Source organism: Zonotrichia albicollis, chromosome 16, assembly GCF_047830755.1.
Source record: "Zonotrichia albicollis isolate bZonAlb1 chromosome 16, bZonAlb1.hap1, whole genome shotgun sequence".
In the NCBI taxonomy this organism is placed as follows: Eukaryota; Metazoa; Chordata; class Aves; order Passeriformes; family Passerellidae; genus Zonotrichia; species Zonotrichia albicollis.
The window spans coordinates 16383508-16403935 of NC_133834.1; the positions used below are offsets into that span (position 1 = coordinate 16383508).

The 20428-nt window shown below is 46.2% G+C and overlaps 2 protein-coding genes across 26 annotated transcripts in view; one reads left to right on the top strand and one right to left on the bottom strand.

Moving 5' to 3' along the window:
• MAPK8IP3 (mitogen-activated protein kinase 8 interacting protein 3) overlaps positions 1–14822 on the top strand; it is a 71682-nt gene extending 56860 nt beyond the window's left edge. For all 25 annotated transcript variants that reach the window (XM_026798599.2, XM_014273671.3, XM_005496300.4 and 22 more), the window contains 14 exons: positions 389–550; positions 1471–1636; positions 2090–2275; positions 2863–3046; positions 3845–3964; positions 4233–4313; positions 4993–5060; positions 6129–6277; positions 7061–7232; positions 7333–7446; positions 8680–8718; positions 10332–10511; positions 10762–10905; positions 11927–14822. In XM_026798599.2, the coding sequence (XP_026654400.1) occupies positions 389–550; positions 1471–1636; positions 2090–2275; positions 2863–3046; positions 3845–3964; positions 4233–4313; positions 4993–5060; positions 6129–6277; positions 7061–7232; positions 7333–7446; positions 8680–8718; positions 10332–10511; positions 10762–10905; positions 11927–12048 (1887 nt within the window). In that variant the 3' untranslated portion in view covers positions 12049–14822. The remainder of the gene's footprint in view (positions 1–388; positions 551–1470; positions 1637–2089; positions 2276–2862; positions 3047–3844; positions 3965–4232; positions 4314–4992; positions 5061–6128; positions 6278–7060; positions 7233–7332; positions 7447–8679; positions 8719–10331; positions 10512–10761; positions 10906–11926) is intronic.
• A 2974-nt stretch (positions 14823–17796) lies between these two features.
• On the bottom strand, positions 17797–19896 carry MRPS34 (mitochondrial ribosomal protein S34). Its single transcript, XM_074553294.1, has 3 exons — positions 19475–19896; positions 19331–19373; positions 17797–18487 (listed from the first exon to the last, which is right to left on the bottom strand). Exons 1-3 carry the CDS (start codon positions 19790–19792, stop codon positions 18210–18212), a joined length of 639 nt encoding a protein of 212 aa, XP_074409395.1. The 5' UTR covers positions 19793–19896; the 3' UTR covers positions 17797–18209.
• Positions 19897–20428: the final 532 nt, after the last annotated feature.

A 20428-nucleotide genomic window follows, 5' to 3' on the forward strand; every position in this document is an offset into this window, starting at 1 on the left:
AGCTAAACCAGCAGACTGTTTTTCCACACTCCCAGAGATGGGGCAGCCACAGGCTTCTCTCTGGGTAACCTCACGCCCTCACAGGGAAGAATCTCTTTCTAATACCTCATTTAACCTGTCTTCTGTCAGTTTGAACACATTAAACATCTGTCATGTCCTGGCTTGCATTGCTGCAGTGACTAAAAAGCAGTGGTGTTGCTAGGTAGAGATCCTCTGGCTTACCTCTATCAATCCGGATATCTTCTAGTAGAAATCATCAAGATCTGGTGTTTCCAACTAAATGTTTTAGATATTTGACATTTGGTAGTTCTCCACAAAGGTGCCTAAATTCAAAGAGACTACGGAGCCTGCAGAATTCTTAGTTCAGATTCCTGCTTCTGTTTCTTAGCTGTGGTGTGCAGCTGGAGTAAATCTCTCAGGATGGAGACCTTTGGAACAGGAGCCTGGAAATGGGCAGAAACTAGATCCTGGGCACGATCCTCTCACCTGTGACAGGGAAGTGGAAGGTGACAACAACAAAAGTAACCATACATCTCCTGAGAAAAAAAAGGTCAGAAAATAAAGTGGATTTTTTTCCCTCCAATGTTTTTTCTCATTTCATCCCTACCACACCCCCTCTCTCAGTATCTTTGTACTATGCTATAAAATGTTCTTGTCCTTGTGGGACTGTGCTGTGGTGTGCTGGCTCTTCTGTAACTTTAGGTGTGATCTGGGACAAATCATCCAGTGTAAAGTTTTCCAACTTTAGCTTTTGAAATGTTTGGAATTTTGAATAAAATCCTAATAATAAGGGCAATGAAATGCTTGACTGAGGTTGCTGGGGAGATTTTATAGCCCTCATCATTGTAAATTAATAAATACATTCATGGAAAGCTTTGTTAAAAGAACATGGTCTGTGAGTCCATTTGGGCCTCTTGAGATTTAATCCATTCTGGTTTTTGGTAGCCTTAAGTGATTTTTTGGGTTTTTTTCCTGTTTAAAGAACCAAGCTGTAATTTGCAGATAATCATACAATATTTTATGCTGTCTGGTTTGTAGGGTTTTTCTCCACATGTGTCTTATATTGCTGCCTTATACTCTCCCAAGACCAGCTTGCTTAAGCTGATCAGTTGGGGCATCCCAGACTCACAGCATTCTCGATGACTGAATATTCAGTGATACATTTGTCAGACATCTCAACAGAAAAATTAGTGGCCACATTGCTCTTGCCCTAAGGAGTCAGACAGGCTCTTTGGCCAGTGCTCTGGATACTAGTGCAGTAACATGAATGGAATCAAATTAATAAAAATAAAAATATAACTGATTAGACAACAATATAAAAAAGAAAATTTTTTTCTATAGTTCTATTGTAGAATAGAATATATAATTTAAAATAAATTACACCATGTCAAAGTGTTGCCAAGCACTGTAAAGCTCAGGTTGATCCAAGAGAAGTGCTGATCACACCCATGTGTGTCTGCTCTCCCAAAGGCAAAGGAGCTCCATGAGATGGATGCCACATCCAGCCGTGTCTGGATCCTCACTAGCACGCTGTCAACCAGTAAAGTCGTGATAATTGATGCCAACCAGCCTGGCACAGTGGTGGACCAATTCACTGTCTGCAACGCTCACGTACTCTGCATCTCCAGCATCCCCGGTGAGTGAAGCCCAGGCTGTGGTCTTGACAGGGTCCCTGCCCCACTGAGGAGTAATGGACATCCTCACTTGGTAGCTAACCCCTGGGCTGTGTTGTGTTCTGTAATTGTTCCCCAAAATCATAACCCAGATCTTGCCTTCCTGGAGGACCTTTCTGTGGAGATCCCTCCCTGTTCTTCAGTGTTCAGTAAGTCTTTCCTTTGGTATACAGCAGGTGTTTTTTGGAAGCAGGAGTGAGCCTTGTTGGGCATAGAAGGGCTCTGTACCTGTGTTGGATACTCATACTAGGGATGAGGGGATCTGCTGTGGATCAGGCTGCTGATGGATGGTGTGGTGCTTCCCCAAGGTGGTGAACCTGGAAGGATCAGAATCTCCCATCATTAGGGTGACCTCAGGAGTACATTAAATTAGCGGTAATTGCTTGATTTAATGAGAACCTGTTCTTTGCCTTCAGCGGCCAGTGAGAGTGACTATCCCCCAGGCGAGATCTTCCTGGAGGGGGATGTGAATCCCGAAGACTCAGGTGGAGCAGATGGTGTCTTGGCAGGGATCACGCTGGTGGGTTGTGCAACCCGCTGCAATGTGCCACGAAGCAACTGTTCCTCGCGTGGAGACACACCTGTTCTGGACAAGGGACAGAGTAAGTTTTGGGATGTAAAACTTAGTGACATATCAATTACACCTGTATGAGCTCATGGTGTTACAGCCATATCCTCCTGTCCCCAAGTTAAGCACTTCAGAGGCCTCCATAATTTTGTTACTGTGATACAGGACTACCAAAGGCCCTTTTGGTATATTTCTTCTTAGAGCCCTACTTTCTTCTCTGATTCACATGCTGCAGCCTGGTTGCAGGAGTCATACAGCGGAGTATTTTGGGCATGTGAGATGTTTGCCCTTCAGGTACTGCTGTTCTGATTGCTTTCTTCCCTGAGTATTGGGAAGCCAATTAAGCTCACATGCAAATCATACTGCTGCCCTTGCTGACTCCATACTGTAGTGACAGCCTTGGAGCCCTTGCAATGCTGTCCTGTGCTAGTCATAGATTATGTTTCACTTTAAAATAGTGTCTGTTTCCCATCCAGGGAGAAGATACCTGATGAGCTGCTGTGTCTGTGGCACAGGCTCAGCTCTTGACTGAGTTTGGCAAGGAAAGATACATTAAAGAATTGACAGCCTGATATCTATATAGATTCTTCAGCATGTTTCACATTGTTCATTGTTCTCCAGGTGAGGTGGCTCCTGTCTGCAATGGGAAGATCAACCAGTCTCAGTCTACTGAGGAGGCAACAGAGGCTACAGAGGTACCAGAAAGCAGTGCCAGTGAGGCAGAGCTGACACAGGCCCGGCCTGGGCCCCTCACCGAGCATGTGTTCACAGACCCTGTCCCAGCCCAAGCACTCAGGCAGAATGGGTAGGTGAGCTGGGGTCAGAATAATGGTTCTGTTCTATTACTGATCTGTTTTCATAAGGTTTGTGACAAGAGAAGCAGCCTAAGCTTCTGATAAAGTTCAGACTTCTATCAGTTTTGCGCCCAAGCAATTTTATAGATGAGATAACAGGGAAGGAAAAGAATGTCATGAAAACAGGCATGGCTCAGCCTGCAACTGACTGGGTCAGCTGTTACAATGTAAATATTTGACCTCTCACTATGAACTTAGACTTGTGGTTAAGGCAGATCTCCTGAAGTACATGTACACTTCATGTTCTTACTGCTGGAGCTTACTGAAATGTGTGTAGAAATTATGATTGATTTACTTGGTTACTTTTACAGCACATCAGAGTACCTCTGATGTGCTGTAAAAGTAACCAAGAAAATGTATTCACCACTCAAAAAGTTCTTAAGACAAACAATGCTGATGTGATGGCCTTAAGAATAGGGTAGAAGTCTTGGATGCAGATTGTTCCTGAATGCCAATGTTGTTCTAAGTTGCTTCTATTGAAGCTGCAAATGAACAGAGAAAATATTGTTTGTGTAATAGTCTTGCTAAACTCAGTTGGGGTCTGTAGATTTGAAGTACTTGTTGTTTGTAAGGGGAGGAGAAAGGAAATACTGTAAATTGCAGATTTGCAGTTGAAAACTACTAGAGAAGGAAGCGATTTGTGTCTTCAAGGGCCCATACCGGTCTGGAAGTGCCAGGCTGTGGGCCTAGGTGGGTATTCTGTGCACTGCTGCTGCTAAATCTCTAACACTGTTCTTTTGCCTCTTCAGGGAGAATGGGCAGCTGAAGATGGAGCCCAGCACAACACTGCCAGATCAGGAGTCAACCAAGGATGCTGGGACCTGCACCAGTGCTGCCCCCACCATGTGGCTGGGAGCTCAAAATGGCTGGTGTGTTCCCTTTGGGCTGGCAATTCTCTGTGTCACATCCCTGCTCTGGGCTCTATTTTTCAAGTCCACACACCTTTTGTTCATTGCTTGTTTCTGAAGAAGGTTTCTATTCCTCATTTCATTGCTCAACTCACCATAGTCTCAGGGATTTAACATCACTTTCTTACCTCACCTCCACCTTTCCTACCAGAAGGGAAAACTCAAACCTGAGCAGGCTGAAGATGTGGGGCTCTGCTGCTAACCCTCCCCAATTTGTCCTCTCTCACAGGCTTTACGTGCACTCGGCTGTGTCCAACTGGAAGAAATGTCTGCACTCAATAAAGCTGAAGGACTCTGTGCTGAGCCTGGTGTAAGTGTGTGTTGCAAGGGACCCGAAGGAGAAGGTTTTGGGCCTGAGTGATGCTTTAGAGGGTATTATCAGCTCTTGGTTGTAGATTTACAGAATCAGAGAATGGTTTTGGTTGGAACAGACCTTAAAGATTCTCTTGTTTCAACTCCCTGCCATGAACAAGGATACCTTCCACCTAGACCAGGTTGCTCCAAGCCCCATCCACATTCCCAGCCTTGAATACTTCCAAGGGATGTGGCAGCCCCAACTTTTTCTTTGCTTTCCTAAGTGTGTTGTTTTGTGAGAGAAGTTTCCCAAGGTTTTTGTAACGGGAAAGCCTCATATCAACCCATTTTTCTGCTCAGTTGTGGTCCTGACCTGATTCAGTGAATACATGTCTAGCAATATCAAGAGGAAGTAAATGGGGAGGAGAAAGGCAAAATTTCACTGAGGGGTAAATTAGGGGGAATTTGTTGAAATTGATGGTGTTTGTATTGTGAAGGAGAAGAATTCCCTCAACAGAAAACTCACAGATGTGATGATCTTACTGCACTGAAGGTAAGAGGATGTTCCTGCAATGCTAAAACTGGCTGGGAATTCTGGAGACTATGTAAAGATGGTGTGTATGGATGGCAGGAAGAGTTTTGGAGTCCCTCATTTCTACTGCATTTTTTATGTATTTACTATTCTGTTATTTCAGGCATGTGAAAGGGAGGGTCCTGGTTGCTCTGGCAGATGGAACACTAGCCATATTCCATCGCGGAGAAGGTAAGAATCAATGTAATAGAGAAAACAAAGTTTGGCTGAAAGTGTAGCAGTGGATTAAACGCTCTTCCAAGGTGAGAAAGTTGCTGGCTGCTGGGGTACAAACACTGAGTTAAAATGCATGGCTGTTATACACATCATTGATATCCTAAACCATCACTATATTCTAACACCACTTCTTGAGCTTTTCTGAACAAAAGTGTGTGTACTGTGTAGTACATGTGGAGTAAATGTGACACTTTCAGAAATACATATGCTGTGCAGTTGTTTTAGGTACACTTAGTAAATTCAATTTCTGGTCCTCTTCACTGCTGTGGAGTTTGTTTCCCTATGGCTTGAACAGTCTTAGCTATGTTCATATCTGACAGCACATGGGGATTTGCTAACTATGACTAAAGAACTTAGTTATTCATTGAGTAGCAGTTCATTCAGCAAGCAGAAATATAGAGATTTCTGGGCTTGTGCAATTCAAATTTTGATTCAGCCTTTGTCATGAGCTCAAGCCTGACCATTGACACATCAAAATTGTTCCCATCAGAAATAAGATAAAGCTTCATGACATGGAGGCTTCCTGTCTGTGAAGGACACAATATCTGCCTGGTTATTAAAAATAAGAGTGAAGAAGGGAGATCTGATGACTTTTCCTGGATTTAACAGTTTGGGGGAATTATGTTGAAGGTCTGTGATGTGAGGAAGCCCCACCACAAGGACTGTATGGCCCATTTCCTTTTAAGTTTCCGCATAGTCTTGTTCAGCTGTCTTCCCTCTTCTCTCACTGCTTTTGTTGTACTTGTTAGAGAAGCCTGTTCACTTCATTGCAATAAAGGATGTTAAAATTGGCCTGATTTGAGTGCTGTTGGACATCAAACTAAACTTTATTGTTACGTTTCATAAGTGTAAGGCTGAAACAGGAGTCTCAGGAAGGTCACAGACATAAGCAAACTGAGCATTTGAGTATCAGCTAAGCCTGTATACCAACATATATATAGAAAAGTAGAGGATTCTATTGTATGGAATGTCCTTACATGTCATGGAGGAGATGCACCTTTCTACACTTGTTTTTTAACTCAGATGGTCAGTGGGATCTCAGTAATTACCACCTGATGGATCTTGGCCACACTCACCACTCCATCCGTTGCATGGCTGTGGTCTACGATAGAGTCTGGTGTGGCTACAAGAACAAAATCCATGTTATCCAGCCGAAGACAATGCAGATTGAGGTAAGAGAGCACAAACGTGTCTATGCGTGCACACACACTTGTGTTGTATTTATTCTTAATAGCTCTTGACCAAGATTGTCAGTCTGGGTCATATTATGATCAAATCTGCCAGGGGTTATTTGTTCCTTCCTCCTTTTGCAGAGCAAATTCTATCAGAAAGTATAAACTGACAATTTTCTTTGCCTTTACTAGGGAGTCTGTGGGGCCATGTACTGTCCAAACATGGGTGTTTGTTTTACAGTGACTCTTCACATATAATCTAAGGCTTCTCCATCTTTAGGCATTATGGCACCAAGGAACAGAACAGTTAGCCCCTGGGATCCCATTAAGAGAAAACAATGTTTAGAGCCTTTTGGGTGAAAATCAGTACAGTGGTCTTGGTACAAATCTGAGAATGCTTGAAGTAATTCTGATTGAGGAGAGAAGAAGTGCTGGATCTGAAGTTCACATTAGTGAGCCAAAGCAGTTTGGTCTTTGGAATTTATCCTGGAGTTGTGTGTTTTCCTTTTCTATCAAGTACATTGAAAGCTCTTGGCGTCTATACATTCTTGCTCCTGAAGTGGTCTGAAAAGACCATAAATTCTAATTGCAAACCTGCCAGACAGCTGCTCAAGCAAAGAATTTTTTGTGTACAGTAATGAACTGCTGGGATCAGCTGGCATTAACACAGCTTCTCCAAGATCTTTGGAACCCAAACAAGTGATCTCAGTTGAAAATTGAGTATGCGTATATGTGGAGTATAGATAATGGCAAAACTTCTGTGAACTCACATTGGTATTTTAGAAATCCTTTGATGCCCATCCTCGTCGGGAGAGCCAGGTACGACAGCTGGCATGGATTGGAGATGGCGTCTGGGTTTCCATCCGCCTGGACTCCACGCTGAGGCTCTACCATGCCCACAGCCATCAACATCTGCAGGATGTCGACATTGAGCCTTATGTCAGCAAGATGCTAGGTGAGGGTCTGTTGCTTACTGAGCTCAAGGCAGAATTTGCCCAAAGCAGACCTTGCCCAAAGTCACCACTGACTACCCAACTCTCATTCGTGCTTCCTAGGCACTGGAAAGCTGGGCTTCTCCTTTGTGCGGATCACAGCCTTACTCATTGCTGGCAACCGCCTTTGGGTGGGCACCGGGAACGGTGTTGTCATCTCCATTCCCCTGACTGAGAGTAAGTGACGTTTATTCAAAGTACTCCTGCATCTCTCCTAAAAAAAGAGCAGCTTTTAGGTGTCATTTGTGCAGCATGGCAGGTGGTTCAGGCAGGCTGATGCTTTCCTGACATTTGACACCCTTTAATCATAGCCATTTCAGGGAGAAGAGCCCAGAGTATGAGCAGCCCGGGACCTTGACAGAGCAGAGTGATGTGAACTGATTCTGTAGCTACTGTGAAACAGGAGAAACAAAGCTTTGGGAATTGTAGTAAGTCACCAAAAAGAGGTCATGGGATGAGAAGTCACCAGGAAGATCTCCTTGGAAATTCCACTTTGGCCTAGTCATCTAAATGTCTCCGTAGCAGTATTTTCCAAAAACTGAGCTTAGAAAAGCTCCATTTACTCAGATTAGGGCTCAGCTTTATCAATCAAGTAGAAGTAGGTATCCTACACCAAATCCAGTCTGGTGAGGGGACCCAGCAGTAAGAGTAAATAGGTGAATCTCTGGAGCTGGAAGTTTAATTGAAGCTCTTACTAGTCCTGTTCTGAACCTGCCTGTCAGCATCTTATTTTGAAGGTCTTATCCAGATCACCATGAGGAAGTAGGATTTGAGACTGATTGCAATTGCTCTCAACAGAAAGCAGCCAAATGTGTGTTTTCTCACCAATGCTCACAGGAAAGCTGAGAAACAAATACCTCTTATGTAAAAACAGCAAACCTCTTGTAATCCTCCTGGAAGTCAGACTTGGGATGGTCTCCTCTGAGGGCAATGAAGTTGGATGTGTCTGGAGTCCACATAAGGAGGGCAGTGACACAGTCCTGTTTATGCATTTTGGTCATTGCAATTTTGGTCTTGTTTCTGAGTTCCTTTTGAAGCCCATTCTGTCTTAAGGCTGCTGTCCTTGTTCTGAGTTAAACTTTTTCCCTGCTGTAAACCAATTGCTTTATCTTTGTGTGTTCCTGTAAAAATGTGGTAAGCAAGAAAATCTCACTAAAAATATAGCAGTGGATCCTTATGACACAGTCCCTCTCCCACCTCAGATACCACGTCTGTCCCTGCATGGTAAGAGCAAAGTGAGCAAGAACAGAGTTAGTATCAACTAATAGGAGCTTCTGTAGTGGTTTCTCTAGGCTTTATACTATTTTTGTTGCCCTCCAATTATCTCCCAGTAATCACCTTTTTCTTCTCTCCCATCCTGCCCGTCACTTCCCATGCCCCTCTGTGTTCCCACTCCCTGCCTGTGCCTAGCTGTAGTCCTCCACCGCGGCCAACTCCTTGGGCTCCGGGGTAAGTCCACTGCCTCCCCTCCACAGCTGTCATTCCTTTTGCACCCATCCTCCTATGTAGTCATTCTCCCACCTTCCATTCTGCCATTCAACTTCTCTCCATCCATTTTTCCTCATCACTATTTTGTTTTAAGTTGCATTAGAGAAAAGCAACCAGAGACAGTCATGTAAATAACCTTATTTCCCACAGCTATAAACAATGTTTTCCATCTTATTGTTGATCCTTCTGGTTTTTTGTGTTAAGGATAATTATTCTTCAACAGTGGTTCCCTTTCTGTGGTTGACCAGTTTGAGATGGGGACAGGAAAGGTTCATTCAGTCAGAAGCAGGAACTAGGAGTAGAGTGTTCTTCCAAGGTCTCCCTGGGTCATCCGTTATTTTCCAGTGATGCTCCTTCCATCAGTTTCAGGCCAATGGCAGGTGGTGCTGTGGCACCTGTCAGCTGTAAGTTATCAAAAAAGAGATTGAACCCAAGGGGACTTGATTAGCATGAAGACTTGTTTAGGTTTGTGCCAGTTAAGGCAGGATCTCAGTTCAAATTCATGCCTTTCCAGGGTCAGAAATTAAAGGCTCTTTTTTCTCACTCAGAGACATTCATGTATCTGTCCAGATGCATTATCAACATGTGTCTCCTCCTTTTAAAGCATCTGATATTAATTGCAGAAAAAAAGCCAGATATTGTACACACATTGACTCTCATTCCTCCATCAAAGTATTTGTACTTGTCCCACTGTCCTGGCTTGAGCCTGATAGGGAAAAGTCTCTTCTGTCCAAGTCATGTAACTGAAATTGACCCAAAGTTAAAACACGGAACTACAGATAATGAATGAATTCACAGAACTACAAATAATGAATGAATTCACTTTTTTAGAGAAAAGTGAAAGCTGCCTAGTTTAATATTGTTCCTGTTGTACTGATGTGGGTGCATGCAGAAGGAAAGCATCTCCCACCCTGAGCTGAGAGTACTGGTCTCTGTTGCTTCGTTAGTGGAAACTGTCACATTCTTGGAGCCTGGTCAGGAAGGATACAGGGCCCTGAGCCCTCCTTGGAAGCTGTGGATGGTGAGCATCTGAAAAATGTTCATGGCTGGACTAGCTGACAATCTGGTGTCATGGTTTAATCAAGAAATGAGGAAGGACATCCACTTCTATGATGACTCTGAGAGGCTGAGAGGCTTCACCAGACCCAGAGACTGCTTTCAGCAGCATGTGTGCTCATTACTGGGCATGAGCAAAGGACTTGACTTGGAAGTTGAGCAATACCACTAATCCAGAGCAGTAATTCTCCTCCAGCTGCCTTCTGGGGACAGTGGACACTTTGGGTATCCTGCCAGCTACAAAAGACCAAGGTTGATCCCAGGACAGTGGGTTATTTCTGGAGGCTGGACAGGATTACTGCTGGTTGGTGACACCAATCTAGCTTGCCTCAGGCTAAAAGAGAGGGACTGTGTAATCTGCTGTGGTCTCCTCCATCACATCATTTATAAAAGACCTTTAAAGAGACCTGCACCTTTAAAGGTTTTTCTTCACAGCTCATGCGTTTTCTCTCTGATTGAGTCCATTTTGTAAAGGGGACTCATAGCTATCACTGATAGTGTTCTTGCTCTGTCTCCAGCCAACAAGACTTCACCAACCTCTGGAGAGGGCAGTCGCTCTGGTGGGGTCATCCATGTGTATGGTGATGACAACAGTGACAAATCTGCCAGCAGCTTCATTCCCTATTGCTCCATGGCTCAGGCACAGCTCTGCTTCCATGGCCACCGTGATGCAGTCAAGTTCTTTGTCTCTGTGCCAGGTAAGCACAACTCACCCTCAGCAGATGCTTATCCCTCCATCCCTTTTGTAGCAGGGACTGAAGCTGTTCTGCAGCAGATTAGAGTCCAGGCCATGGCTGACACTTCCTGTGGTTCCCACATCTGTATTTATACTGGAGTGACTGCCAGATTTGACTAGCAGAAAGAATTGGTCTGCACAATGTGTTTGTGTGCATGCGAACTGTGTGGGGGCTGAGCAGAGGCGTGCACAGCACCTCTGTCCTCTCCTAGGCAATGTCCTTGCGACCCTGAATGGGAGTGTGTTGGACAGCCCTTCGGAGAACCCCAGCACCGCAGCCACTGAGACGGAGGGTCAGAAGCTAAAGAATGTCTTGGTGCTGAGTGGAGGAGAAGGGTATATCGATTTCCGGATTGGTAAGTCCCCTTGGTGGGAGGCATCTGGAAAGGTAGTGGGTGCATAGTGGTGGTTATGGAGTGAGGCATCACTGTTGTGGAGAACCAAAGCAGAAAAGCCCCACACTGCTTCTCCTGCATCTGGCTGTGAGGGCAAATAAGGATGTTCCTTGCACAGCACAAGGCTGTTGACCTGTGCCCTGTGGCTGCAGTGCCACACGGCTGTAGTGATGCCTACAAAATCGAGAACAAAACAACACAGTTTTGAGATGATGTTAATATAGGAAGTAATATAAAAGCAGGTCTTTAACTGGAGGCCTCCAGGTGCAATATACACACATGATACAGGACTTCTACCCTTTTGTAAGTTAAACAAATTAGCATATTTAACATATATTGTCCAATTAGAAGAGCAGTTGGTTAGGTAATTTTCCCCAGGTTCTGCCCCACTGGAGTTGGTCCAAGAGCTTTGCCCCACATTTATTACGTCTCTGATGCATGGTAAAAGGCAAGATGTTCTTGGCTGACTAAAGAAGCAAGACTAAATATAAATAGTATTTCAGGAATATGTTAGAAGGTTAGTTTACTGTTCTAAAATGTAGGGGAAAAGGATAGAAAAAGTGCTGGGAGATACAGCCATGGATTAGCAATCTACAAAGCTACAAATATATTAAAACTATCATAAAATAGCATCAGTATGAATGGCTTTGGAAAGAACAAATGTATCTGTGCCACTGGGTCCAAACATTGCTGCCCCACTATGATTACCCTTGCTGCTGAGAGTGCTCTGTGTGTAAAATCAGCTTCCCTGAAGGGTGGAAGGGTGGTTTTTGTTGCTGCTGAAGCTAGTTTGTCCCATCCATGCAGTCTAGCTTCAGAAAAGAATGGGGTTGCTGTAAATGTTCTCCAGGCACAGAGAAAGATCTCAGTTCACAGTGTCTGTTATCAGACTGCTGGGACTCTAAAAGGGGTATTGGCCTCTTCAGAGTATTCCAGAGCATTTTCTTTCCTGCCGTTTTTACTCTCTGTGTTGTCTCTTCAGGGGATGGAGAAGATGATGAGACAGAAGAAAATGTGGGAGATGCCACCCAGGTGAAGCCAGTACTTTCCAAGGCTGAACGGAGCCACATAATTGTGTGGCAGGTATCATACATCCCTGAGTGAGAATTCCTCTTTTCCCACAATGTAAGTGTCCCTCCTCCCGCCTGAATGCCACGATGTACATACAAAATGCCTGCATTATAACTCCTGCTGGAAACTGACCCTGGACAACTGCAACGGTTCCTGCCTTGGACTGTGACCCCCTTGAACCTCTGAACTCGCAGCTTTCAACTCGGGCCCGTATGCTTTTGGCGTGGTTAGGTTCTTGTTCTGCTCTGGAGCTGGCATCTGAAAGGAGAGACATGGCAGTACACCATGGAGGGAGCTTGGAGCCAGGACTGTGGAAGACCTTTGCCCAGTGTCAGGAGGGGCAGCTGGAGGAGGAGGGTGGCTCAGGTTCTTGGGCAGGTTGCCTCATTCCCACCTGCATGAGAAAGAAGTGTGTCCCCAGGCATTCCCTGCCAAAGCAGCAATGGTGAATCACTTCTGCAGCACCCCAGCAGAAATCCTTCTAGTTCACCAGTATCATCATCTTATCCTTATTCACCCTTAAGCACAGAATAACATTCTCTGGACTTAGAGCAACGAAGATGCTCCAAAGAGCATCATAGTTTCAGCAGCACTTCAGCTGTGGGGCTGGAGAAGGCAGCAGCAGTCTTAATGTGGGGATCACATCTTCGTCTTTGCAGGGGGAAAGTCCCTTCCTCTGCTGCTGCTGTTGCTTCATCAGTCATGTGCTGGGTGCCTGCCTGTATGTGTCCCAAGAGAATTGGTTGGTGGGCTCAGATAGAAGATAGGTGTTTGATTGTCAAGGCCAAACAGCTGTAGTAGCAAAAGGGTACCAGAATGCTGCTTTTTTAAGAAAAGGCAAGGATTTTCTTGCCTCTCCCTTCCAAAACAGCCATACAGAAAAGAATTCCTAAGTTCATTCTGAAAGGTTCATGTGGTGGTTATCTCTGCATTGCATTTGGTGGCTTTTAAAAGACAGGTGGGGGCAGATGGTGTTGATCTGCTGTGTGTTCTGCATTAACACTTAGAGATTGCCTCATCTCAAGGCTGTGTCTCCTTTTTAGGACCTGCTGGAAGGAGATCTTTTTTCACAGAGACTTGGAAGACAGAGACTTGGCAGGTGGTTAGGACAAGTGCAGTCAAGGCTATGTCTCACCTGATGTCACACACAAAAAGAATTGAGGCTAGATTCCTGACATCTTTTACCTAATATCACAAGTACTAACTGTGCTAGTAAGAAGATTGAAAAGCTGGAAATTTCTGACTCCTGGAAAAAATTGAGAGCCCCCAAGAAAAGTGGTGATAGCCCTTTCTGTCTAAGCAATGCAGAATCCTGCTTACAAAAGAAGCATATGAATTCTGCTTACAAAAGAAGCAGCAAAAATTGGGGCCAGGGAAAGTGGTTTTGAGCTCAAGATGCAGAATATGAAAGTTCCAAGTGTAGAGGCAATGGTGTGTTCTCCTTTTCTTACACTGTCCCAAAATGACAAATTCTGTGTCCCTTGAAACATTCTTTTCTGGGTGTGCCGAAGTAGGGCGAGTTGCATTTGTTAGTGATGAATTTGGAAGCTTCTGGTGGTCCTCTTGTTTTTTTGCCTGACCTGTACAGCACTCCAGGGTTCACAGAGATATCCTTGTGACAGTATGGGGACAACTGGGCAAGCCTCCATCTCCTAGAAAGCTCCCTGCTGTGTCCTGTGCTCGCTGCCATGGACCAGGCTTGCAGATCACGGTGTGCTGCAGGGATGCCATATTCCCAGGGGATGCTCTTAACATGTGGCATCTCTCCTGACACAGCAGCACCTAAACAATTTTTGTATCCACAGTTCAGGAAAGGTCATGGCATACATTTTCCCTGTAAGAAGGCAAGAGACATCTCTGGTAAACAGAGGTCTCATCCAGCCACAGCGGTGCCCATGCTACGTGTGAGCAGTGCTGGTGACATGCACCCATCACACTACTCCTCCCCAAGGTAGGAATCCAGCCGGAGGGCATCTTCCAGGCATAGACATACTGGAGTCTGTGACTGGCACAAGGTTAAGGAATACATGGAGACACCACCTGCATGCTGGGGGACCTTTCACCAGGGCTATTTTGCTGAGATGCTGACCATGCCAGGCTTCTCATTCACTTTTGCCATATGCTTTCTGCTAGGAAGACCTCTGGATCCCTCCCAACACAGGGTGAAGTAAACAATATAACATACAGAGCACAGATTCCACTGTCATGTAATAGTTCATCAGTTAGGGCCAGGCAAATTTCAGAATTTGGGCTAGTTGAAGGGAAAAAGAAGCCCTGGTAGGGTTCAGTTCCTTAAATCTGTCAGTTCTTTTATAGGAAAGTTAGAATTGCAACATTTGTACCACCAAATGTTCTGTATCTGGTGGGAGAAGTTGAAGGGACAGCACTTGATCTCCTGTCACCCACTGGGCCCTAACAACACACGGGAATCTCCCATCAGATTCCTTTCCAGCTCAATGCCATGTTCTCCTCCAAGAGAAGCACATGGCCCAGAGGGGCAGCTGTAGGGGGGAGACCCAGCCTCTGCTGATAGCTCCTGTGTCCTTGGATCGCTGCTGGGCATCAAGGTGAGAACTAACTGGCTTCAGTATGCTTCTCTGTCATATCTCCACTGTGATGTATGTAATTTATCTTGTATGTTACAAAATGATTTTTAAAAGTGTCTTAAGGCCTGTAAACTCCGCTGTTTGGTATGAAGATGGCATTCTGTAAAGAGCCTGCTGTATGAATATGTTCCCATGCTTTGTCCCCTATGCTGTCAACAATAAACCGTATCTGTTCTGTATGTAATAAACATGTTAACATCACCGTGGGCACCATGCTGTGTTCCTGTGAAGGCACTGGGACTGCTGCTCAGTCTTTAAAAGGACACTTGCAAGGGTGGGAATGCAGCTCCAGTGTTCCCTGATGAGCATTTCAGTGGCAGGAAATGAAATGTTGCTGGTTCACAGGGTCAGAGCAGAAGGGCTGGTCTACCAAGCAACAGTGCAATCTGTAGCTTGTACCAGCAGCAGAAATAAAAGGTGGATATATAAGGTGGCACAACTTCAGAAATAGAAGCTGGAGCAGGGAAGCATTCACCTGCTGGCTTGCTGGAACTTTAGTCAGGGTGGCCCTTTCAGGTGAACTGCCAGGGATAACACATCAGGTCAGTTTTCAACACAGTACAGGGTGGCACTTCACAGTCCCATAGGCACTGGTGAAATCAGCGTCATTCCACTGCAGGGAGCCTTTCAGTCCCAGTAGCATTTGGATACCTTCATAGTTATTTTGTAGAATTGCATGATTCAAGGGCTACACATGGCAATGAACCATGTCCTTAAGACTGGAGAGGAGCATCAAGGAGGAGCCCCAAGCAGGAAGCCCTAAGGCAAGTCACCTCTGTGACCAACACACGCACTGTGGTGTGCCACAGGCCAGGGTGTAGTACAACTGGCTATGCCTCTGCAGTTAATGGAGGCACCTCAGAAATGAGGTTTGGAAATGTGTGCTGTGATCCATCCTAAATCCCTGAGCCTGCACCCTTCAAAAAAGCCAGAAGCAGTTTGAGCAGGGCCCTGGGTGAAGTACAGTCATGTCTGGTGGCTAAGTAAGCAGATCAGTGCCAACACCCTTCAAACAATCCCCCCACGCTGGTAAAAAATCTGTGAGGAAATGTACAAGTTTGGGAGGCTCATCGGAACTCACATTATGTTCTGGACATGGAATCCAACACATGGCAAACAGGCTTTGCAGCTTCTTTGCAGAAGGGACCTTCACTATCAGGGTAAGGCTCCCAGGCTGTCCTGGGTTCTGTGAGAAGACATCCATTTCATGACCCTGAGCTCACCAGCAGGTCCAAACTGTTGTGGTGCCACCTAGACCCCCACCTCTACAGGGGCCCTTTCCTCCTATGGCCCAGGAGCCTTATTACAGCGACCTTAGACAGTCACTGTGGTGAGAGAAGGACGAGAATTTTGTTTCTTGATCAGAAGGCTTGATTTATTGATATATGATATATAATACATTATAACTATACTAAAAAGAAAAAGAAAAGAAGTTGCAGAGAGCTGCTAAGCTAAGAATAGAATAGAAAGAATGAATAACAAAGTTCTGTGTGCAGAGAATCTGTCTCTGAGCTGCTCCTGTGATTGGCCTTTAATAGTACACAAGGAAAATGAGCCAATCACAGGGGCACCTGCTACATTTCACAGCAGGTGATAACAATTGTTTACATTCTTCTTCTGGGGCTCTGCTTCCCAGAAGATAGACAAATGTGAAAGAAAAGATTTCTATGAAAAAATGTCTGCGACAGAGCCTCACTGAAGCACAACCTGAGATCTTCAACATCTAACTGTGTCAGTCTCCAGCCACTCCTGGATCGACTCCTTGGACCCAGGGGGCTGGATTTTGCCTACATCATCTTCAGAGATCCCACCTTGCCCAAGCTGCTGGGTGAGTCTGTGCCTTATCAGCTCCATCTGCTTTTGCTGCTGGCTTGGCTCCCTGTTATACTTTGGTCATGGGTAATTTCTTGCCTTTCTGGGGCTGCTCTGACCAGCACTTGGGTCTGCCCTCTGTGGTCATTGTGTGTGCCTCCTCAGGGAGACACTTCCTCTGCTGGTGCTACATTTAGATCGAAGCTGTGCAGAACAGAGGACTAGACTGTTCTACTCATCCCATCTGACTCACAACTACACCTCCCTTTAATCTCCCTTGTTCTTGGTTTGTGTTCAGTAGTACCTCAATCGTCGTGCAGACAGGAAGGCAACAGCTCAGCTCAGTGTCCAGCACTGGAGACTATAGGAATCAGACAAACTTACCTTCCAGCCACAGCAACTGCCATGGGAAGGCTCACAGCCTCAAACCGTGCCTTTAACATTACTCCTGATTCTCCCTCTTCTGGATTCTCCCATTCCTTCTGAAGCCAGAGAAGTAGATTTGGCACATGCTCTGCAGTGCTCCTGCCACAACAAGGCAGGCTCAGGTCTGTTCCTTGTCACAGAACCAGTTTTTAACTCACAAGATAAGCCTTCCTTCATATCCCATAGCATCTTAACCCTTCAATCATGGTGCGAAGCCTGTGGTGAGGAACCCTATGGAAATACAGGTAGCCAATGTCAATCTGTGCGCTCCTGCAGCCATTTCCTGCTGGCTGGGGCCACATGTTCCCAGGTTCATCCAGGCCACACACACTGGGTGGAGCAGAGTCCAGTTGGTGCCCTCCCTCACTAAATCCCTTCAGGCTATTTGTGATTTCATGATGCTGCAGTAAATGGAACATCACCTCCTGACTATCTGCAGACACAGGAACTAAACGGTTGCTTCTGCAGGGAATTGTTATATAGGGCTGAACAGCTCTTGTGCTCCCTCCACCCACACCCAGACCAGAGCCTCCAACAGCCGTTGACAAAGCAGCAGCATCTGCAGCCACTGCAAGAGAAGATGAAATACCATGAACTGTGCTCAGGAGCTGCATGTTTTAACGTTCGCAACATGCTGCCCTGGAACAGGGGTAATTTACAATTGGCTTCAAATGGTAAAAGCCAATCCCACCTCCTTTGCATCACCAGAAGGAAAATAATTTCCCCTATCTCTTGACAGCCATCTTTTGGAGTAAGAGACGGATAGCTCTGGATTATCTTAGTATTGAAGTCACGTTCCTCACTTCTTGTTCACTGCCTTCATATGCTAGTAACAGATCATTCTGCAGAGAACCAGATGCTGTGCCTGAGCTAATGGCTCTCCATTTGGCTGTCACAATGTCTCGGCATTGAAAAAAAACCATGGGTTTTCTTAGAATTGTGCTGCAGAATTAACATTTATTTCCATTTGAAGATACATTTTTTCACAGCTCTGTGAAATACTGTGATATTTACAGTCATTTTTCTGTGATTCATGCAGGATCCAAGTTATATAAAAAATGTTATACTCCAAAGAACTGCAGCTGGCTGAAGCTGCAGCTGAAGCTGTGTATTTAGAGACTATCCAGGGAACCAAGAAGACTCCTCTGCTCACTGTAACCAAAGTTATGGAAGAAGAGTCTGAGTATATCTGCATCTTCCCTTTCAGATGAGGTTACTGTACAGGGCTGAGGAAAAAGCTGGAAACATCCTAGGACAATGGGCACAGAGGGGGTCTATAAGACCCTTTGTGCACTGAGCTTCTAACAGGTAGTCAGAGCACGTGGGATGTTTAGGACACTGAAGAAGTCTCTATACTGGTGTCCCAGTAGCTTTTTTCTTTGCCCACTCTTGGGGAGAGGCCAGGCCCTCCTCCAGATCAATAACTGGCTCTTCTATGATTGGTTTTCCCTCCTTCTGCCACTGTGCAAGGATCATGGCTCGGAGCAGTGGTGGGTATGGCAGGAACCGAACAGTCACCTCAGGCACTGGGATGAATTTCTTGAAGGCTTCCTCCTCGTGTTTGGGCACTATGCGCCAGTCATGGTACATTGCTTTGTCAATCTCCCTCACTTCCTCTTCAGTTTTGCCTGGGAAAAGATGATGAACACCAGTGGGTAACACCATCACATAAAACTGCCTCCAGACACAGCAAGTGTTGACTCTTTGCCACCAAATATGCTACAAAAGGCAAGAGTCAGCAGAGTTTTCAAAGGGCTGGACAAGTTATTCCCTGCTATACTATAGGATCTCACTTCTGTCCTTCAGAATTGAAATAGAAATAGAAACAGGTTCCAGCTGAGTGGGTCATTCCCTCTCTTAATTTAAAGTTTTGCTTTGTCTCTCTCAAGTTCCATTTCCATGGTTAAGGAACAAGAGTAATTTCTCCCTACACTGATGAAAGCTTCCTGGAAAACTAAGTGTTAGAAGTGGCCAACAACTTAAGACCTTCGAATGAGTACTATTTCAGTAATTCCAGTAATGGAAAATTATATACTTAATATAAAGCAGCTCTAAAAAGGAAAATTCACTCATACAACTCCAATCATTAAGTTAAAATTCCAGTAACACAACTTCATTGCCATTGCACTTTTTCCTTTTTAGAGACAATTTAAATTGGAATGCCCTCATGCACATACTGTGTCTTGCTTTGAAAGTCTCAGAACAGTCTGTCAGCTCATCTAAAATGCCTTTAGTGCTGCTGTTCCCCAAGGTCATACTGCACTGGCTCTCCCACAGCATTCCTTGGAAAGACATTGCGAAGGGGCTAGATCCCCAGCCTTTGAAACGCAAGGAACTTCTTTTCCCATAAGAAGATGTGAGAAAAACAAATTTCCCAGTCAGGGAGCCAGTCAGGTGGTTTCTCCGCCACCCTCACGCACCCGGGGCTCTCTAGCTCTGCCCCCATGTGTGGGAAAACGAGCTGGTTTTACCTTTGAAGGTCAGGTAGCCCCAAGCTCTTCCATGGTCCATGTTCTGCAAAGAAAAGAGGAACCTGTTGAGGGTGGGTCGCGGCGGGGTGGAGGGCGGGAGCTCCGCAGGGCGCGGCGGGGCGGCGGGCGGGACGGGGCAGGTACCTCGGCCGTGTAGTCCGCCTTCACCTTGGTGATGACCCAGTAGCAGGGCTCGCGGTGCGCCCACAGCCAAGACTTGCGGGTGACGGTGCGGCCCACGCCGAAGCGCGGCAGGCGGCAGAGCAGCGCCAACAGTCGGTTCTCGTTCCGCACGTCCTCCCAGGCCCGCACGGGCAGCTGTTTCTGCGTCAGCGGCCGCCGCATGGTCTCGTAGTCCACGGCGAAGCGCTGAGAGTCCCGCGGCCGATCCTTCAGCGCCCGGTACTCGCGGATCTTCCTGGCCATGGCGGCGATAGGCCGGTGCAGCTTCTTGCGGGCCATGGCGGCGGCCGAGGGCGCGGAGCAGGCAGAACCGAGAGCCGCACCTGGCTCCGCTGCTCCCGCCTCTCCCGGAAGCCGCGCTGGGCCCCGCGGAAGTCGCCCCGCCCGTCGCCAGGGACAACTGCAGCGTTCCGCGCGGCCCGGCCGCCCGCAGCGGGCGCTCTCTGGCTGCTGCCCGCAGAGCGCACGGCGTGCCGCGGCCCCTCGCTGTGCTGCGGACCTGCCGGTGCCAGCAGGCCAGGCGCGGCCTGACGGGACTGTGTGCTAGGCGGCTCTCGGAGAAGCCGGGCTTGGTTGAGATTCATCTGAACAGTGTCTGGTTTAGACAAATCCAAGCAGACTCAGCTATGTCAGGGAACGTTCAAAACCTGAGTAAACCAGGTTTCAGGAAGATTCAAGCAACAGGTCTGGCCCAGGTCTTCAATCAGAGGCTGGGCCACGAGCAGCAGCCGGGTCGTGGAACTCTGTACTGGAATGAGACAAATTCCTCTGAGCTGCTCCAGTCATGGAATGCCAGCACAGTGAGGCTACACTTTTAATGAGTAAACTTTCAGTAAAAACTGCATAGATCAGCCCTTGGATTTTGGCTAAATACTGGTAAATTAAATCTGACAGAAGGGTTTTTTTTTTCATTGA

Excerpts from the sequence above, each read along its gene's own strand:
- MRPS34 (XM_074553294.1), bottom strand. The coding sequence starts at position 19,792 with ATGGCCCGCAAGAAGCTGCACCGGCCTATCGCCGCCATGGCCAGGAAG. Across the intron at positions 19,374-19,474 it reads AGGCGGACTACACGGCCGAG|AACATGGACCATGGAAGAGC; the intron begins GTACCTGCCCCG and ends TTTTCTTTGCAG. Across the intron at positions 18,488-19,330 it reads GGGCTACCTGACCTTCAAAG|GCAAAACTGAAGAGGAAGTG; the intron begins GTAAAACCAGCT and ends ATCTTTTCCCAG.